Source organism: Pelobates fuscus, chromosome 3 (genome assembly GCF_036172605.1).
Source record: "Pelobates fuscus isolate aPelFus1 chromosome 3, aPelFus1.pri, whole genome shotgun sequence".
Taxonomy (NCBI): Eukaryota; Metazoa; Chordata; class Amphibia; order Anura; family Pelobatidae; genus Pelobates; species Pelobates fuscus.
This window is the reverse complement of record NC_086319.1, coordinates 197,734,044-197,738,473: the sequence shown is the minus strand read 5'-3', so window position 1 is coordinate 197,738,473 and position 4,430 is coordinate 197,734,044. Positions and strand designations below refer to the sequence as shown.

At 38.6% G+C, this 4,430-nt stretch overlaps 1 protein-coding gene across 2 annotated transcripts; it reads right to left on the bottom strand.

Moving 5' to 3' along the window:
* Positions 1-225: 225 nt before the first annotated feature.
* RPS14 (ribosomal protein S14) lies at positions 226-3,940 on the bottom strand. Of its 2 annotated transcripts, none has more exons than XM_063445405.1 (5): positions 3,878-3,940; positions 2,788-2,938; positions 2,402-2,563; positions 1,909-1,985; positions 226-333 (listed from the first exon to the last, which is right to left on the bottom strand). In XM_063445405.1, the coding sequence occupies exons 2-5, from the start codon at positions 2,934-2,936 to the stop codon at positions 266-268; spliced, it is 456 nt and encodes a 151-aa protein (XP_063301475.1). In that variant the 5' UTR covers positions 2,937-2,938; positions 3,878-3,940; the 3' UTR covers positions 226-265. The 2 variants fall into 2 exon arrangements, with proteins under 2 accessions (XP_063301475.1, XP_063301474.1); XM_063445404.1 differs by lacking the exon at positions 3,878-3,940 and adding an exon at positions 3,741-3,818.
* Positions 3,941-4,430: the final 490 nt, after the last annotated feature.

The following is a 4,430-nucleotide window of genomic DNA, read 5'->3' as shown; positions in this document are numbered from 1 at the left end:
ACGGGGAAAGCATTTTGTTGTAAATTTGTGTTTAAGGGGAACTGTCATGCCTTACCTGGCACTCCAGGATCTCATTAAAGAGGTGTTACACAAACCTGTTGAGATTTATGAAGTGTTCATTTATGTAAAAATAGAAAAACGAAATGGTGTTCCATATTCCGACCACTTTATATGTATTGATTGAACAACCCCCCAAAAATTAAACAGCTCTTTTTTGGTCTGATAAATTTTTTTTTATTAACAACTGAATGACAAGGCTGGAAAACTACAGACGACGACCACGACGACCGCCCTTTCTGCGGGTGCTGTCTGAAGGGATTGGGGTCACATCCTCTGAGGAAAAAAATAAATAAAAAAATGTTAGCATAAGACAAGTGTTGTCAAAAACACTAGCATAAGGAAAAAACAAAAACAAAAAACAAGTGAATACTGAAACATCGATATAAAACGCAATGCATATTTGTCAGCGTGCAATACAGGACTAATTTTTACATAATTTAAAGGGGGCAGAAAACTTACTACTGCAGTAGCAACATTGATTTCCCAAATATTTTTAAGCCAATCATTGGGTTTACAAAGTATGGATGAATCTGATACTGCTAATTGTGTATAATATTGCAAAATAAAATATAATAGAATGGAATAATCTTTAGCTTTTCAAGGAATTTATGATTGCATATGAACATTCTGCAGGAATATAAAACAGCAGAAACTGCTTGATACTAACAATACAGTTTTAGATGGGTCACGTCATATTCTAGAACTGTGCAAGGTTCTGGAAAATTTGCATTTGGCAATACTAGAAGCAATTACCATTACAAGCAAGAATAAAATGCAACTGACACAGGTAACAGGTACGACGACACAGGTAACGCAGGGGGGAAAAAGGGCTTCCAACTTTTAATATTGTAATGCATATCAAAAAGTGAATTGTGAGCACATCATATTAACCATCACAACTAGTGGCTTGACAGCACAAAGCTGTAATAAGCAGATCTAAGGAAGAATTTTGAGACATGTAGATCACATTTTTTTTTACCCCTTAAGGACCAAACTTCTGGAATAAAAGGGAATCGTGACATGTCACACACATCATGTGTCCTTAAGGGGTTAAAGAGCGTTCCAAAACCACAGGTGAAAGTTTAAGTTTAGTAAAATATTTCTAGAATAAATTTAGTAAGAGGTTATAAAAAGGGGCACTCTAGCGACCACAGCTCACTAACTTATGATGCCAGGAGTACACCAGAGTCCCATGCTACAATTCTTAATGTGGCATTTCTTCACGGAACTCTTGGCACCATAACTACTAGAACTGGCTGAAGTGGTAATGGTGCACAGAATGCCCCTTTAAGGAAAACTGTAGGGCATGTGATTCTTAGCCTAGGAATGCAATGTTGCAACTTAGAACAACTTAAATATGCAAGTAATTTTGAAATAAAGATCTGAGAACATAAACTAAACCTCAAATAACGGAGCAAATACAAAAATGGTTTTAATAGTTAACAGGACATATATTCTGTCCATCAAACTGTCCTTCAGTGTGTAGCTGGAATGTTCCTTTGCAGTTGTCAATTGTACAGCACTATGGAATTTGCTGGTGCTATATAAATAAAATAATAATCAAAGTCTATGCTGGTAAGCTTTCATGACATATCAGGGCTGCCCAATAGGTAGAACACCAGATGTTTTAAAACTGCAACCCCCAAGATGCTTTGTCATTCTAAAGGCATGCAAACTAAAAAAAAACCACTTCTTTACAAGTACAAACGTGATGGGGAAAACAAAAAGAAAGTCAGAAATGTTCACATAAGTAAAATGCGCCAATAGATTCCCCTATCTCCACATTCATGTCGACCTGTCACTTTTCCACTAGCCTCTACACAAAAGACAACTGAATTTTGTACTCACCAATACGGCCGATTTTCATACCAGAACGAGCCAGAGCTCTGAGGGCAGACTGGGCACCTGGACCAGGGGTCTTGGTTCTGAAACAAATTTGAAGACATAATTTGCAATGTTAGATTAAAAGGCAAGAAGTATGCCACAATACATTTTACCATGATTAAAACATTAAAGCGGACCAATGTGTATTTAGAACTACAAAACATTTTCAGACTATTGCGCATTTTGAATAGGTCAGCAACAGTATTTTCAATGGCTCGTTTTGCCCGAATGCAGAGGTCTAATAATACTGAACATATTTTATACCTACAATCAACTGCCTGGACACCTCATCACCAAGACCTACCTAGAGCACATTTATAACACTATTCATACAATGCATGATCGTATGTGTATATTTTTTTTACATTCTCTGGGAAGAACTATATTAGCATTTCCCATCCTCCAGCTTAGAATTAGGTGTTTGGTTTAAAAATCCAGTCACTCTAGTCCTGCTTACCTGTTTCCACCAGTAGCACGCAGCTTAATGTGAAGGGCTGTGATACCCAGCTCTTTGCATCTCTGGGCAACGTCTTGTGCAGCCAACATGGCAGCATAAGGAGAGGACTCGTCTCTGTCAGCTTTAACTTTCATTCCACCGGTCACACGGCAGATTGTTTCTCTGCAAGAAAAGGGAAAAAAAAAAAAAAAAAAAGATTGATATGATAACTTGCCACTAAACAAGAATAAATAAAAAGCCAAATCCTATGCTGGTTTAAGAAACACTGTTTGCACAACAGACTACAAAAACGTTTGGAGGTACAAGGAAGGTACCATGGAGGTAAGGAAGAATTGGGATACTGGTGGAAGGTAAACACAGCATGACAGCCGATTTAAACTACTTACTTGCCGGACAGATCAGTCACATGCACAAAGGTGTCATTGAAAGATGCGAAGATATGACAAACACCAAAAACATTTTCTCCTTCAGCCACTTGTGGCCCCAAACTGATGACCTGTTCTTCCTTCTTTTCCTTACCCTTACGTGGAGCCATTTCTGAAAAGGAAAACAAACCAAAAGTTACAGCAACACGTTTGCTCATAAATATATTGTAACTTGACTTAAGGCTTGATTTAAACAGAATACTGCATAACTTCTGTAGTTTAGAAGAAGGGACAGATTTAACAGCTCTTTATTTCCAAAGAATACATCCAAACCAAATTAAAATGGTAACAAGTCAGACTATGGACATAGAAACGAGGTACCAGGAGGTGTAACAAAAATACAAACCCAAAAAAAACCCACACGACTAAAGGTCTACTACACAGTAAAAACAAAGTGCATACATAATATTCACCACTACTAGAACAAAACTACAAATCTCACATTAGCACTGGTTTTCTAGTGTGTACAAATTTAAACATAAATCGTTTTTTTTTAGATTTCGTAGGCCAAACGTACACACACACACACTGAAAAAAATCCCATACACAGACAGCATAGACTAAAACTCTATAAGTGACAGAAAGAGAGCTAAAATTATACTTTTGCTCCTGTAACGTTACACACGGCCCAGTAAAGGGGGAGATTGATGCGGGTTCTGGAAGGGAAGCGATGGGAATGCCTAGGCACGTTGCTCACTGCTGATACAGTATAACTACAAGCAAACTGTATGGAATAATAATAATAATAATAATAATAATAATAATAATAATAAGCATTAAACCAATGCACATCCTACACGCACACACCGCCCTGCCCATAGCGAATACACACAGCACTCTGCCAGCAGGCTGACACCAGGCCGGGCCGCAGCCTGCGAAACCCCCGGCAAAGATTAAACTCCTCAAACACTCACAATAATATTCCCTGCGGCTCAATAACCTCCTGTACCGGGAGGGTAGTCCTTCCCTAACACGGGGGTATGGGTGTAGTGACACGGGAACCCACGGTTATTTAGGATTAAATCGGATTGCAGGCGATAACCGCACTTACTGCTACGTCTTCTCGTGGAGCCGCTACAGGAAAGGAAGGAGCAAGCGCGGCGGGGGCAAAGGTCACTCCCCAAACAGGAAGTGATTACAACAAGACCCTCCTTAGCCAAAAGTCAACATTTAAAAACGGCATCATTGACCGTATTCGTGACACCTAATGTATGATGGCTAGTGTAATAGACGTAAAAATCAATCTTTACATCAGTTTCACTAATGGACATATCAAACAACAACAGCTATAATTTTTGTTTCCCTTAACAAAGATGGCCGCTTTCTGCATCTTAATACTATTCTGATTTGTGCACGGCAAAATTGTTTTAGGAGACATTTTATGGCAGACATCGTGTAAAGATTATATACCTTGCAGGCACGTGGTATAATATGCCAGAACGATCCTTGACAAGTATGCAATTTAAAGCATGCTAATTATTATGCATGATGATGTGATTCAAATAGTGTATGAATGGCCAACACACCTTCCTCAGCAGTTACAGAACTACATTTCCCGTGTTCCTTTACCAGCAATAACAATGGCAAAGCTTCATTGGAGTTGT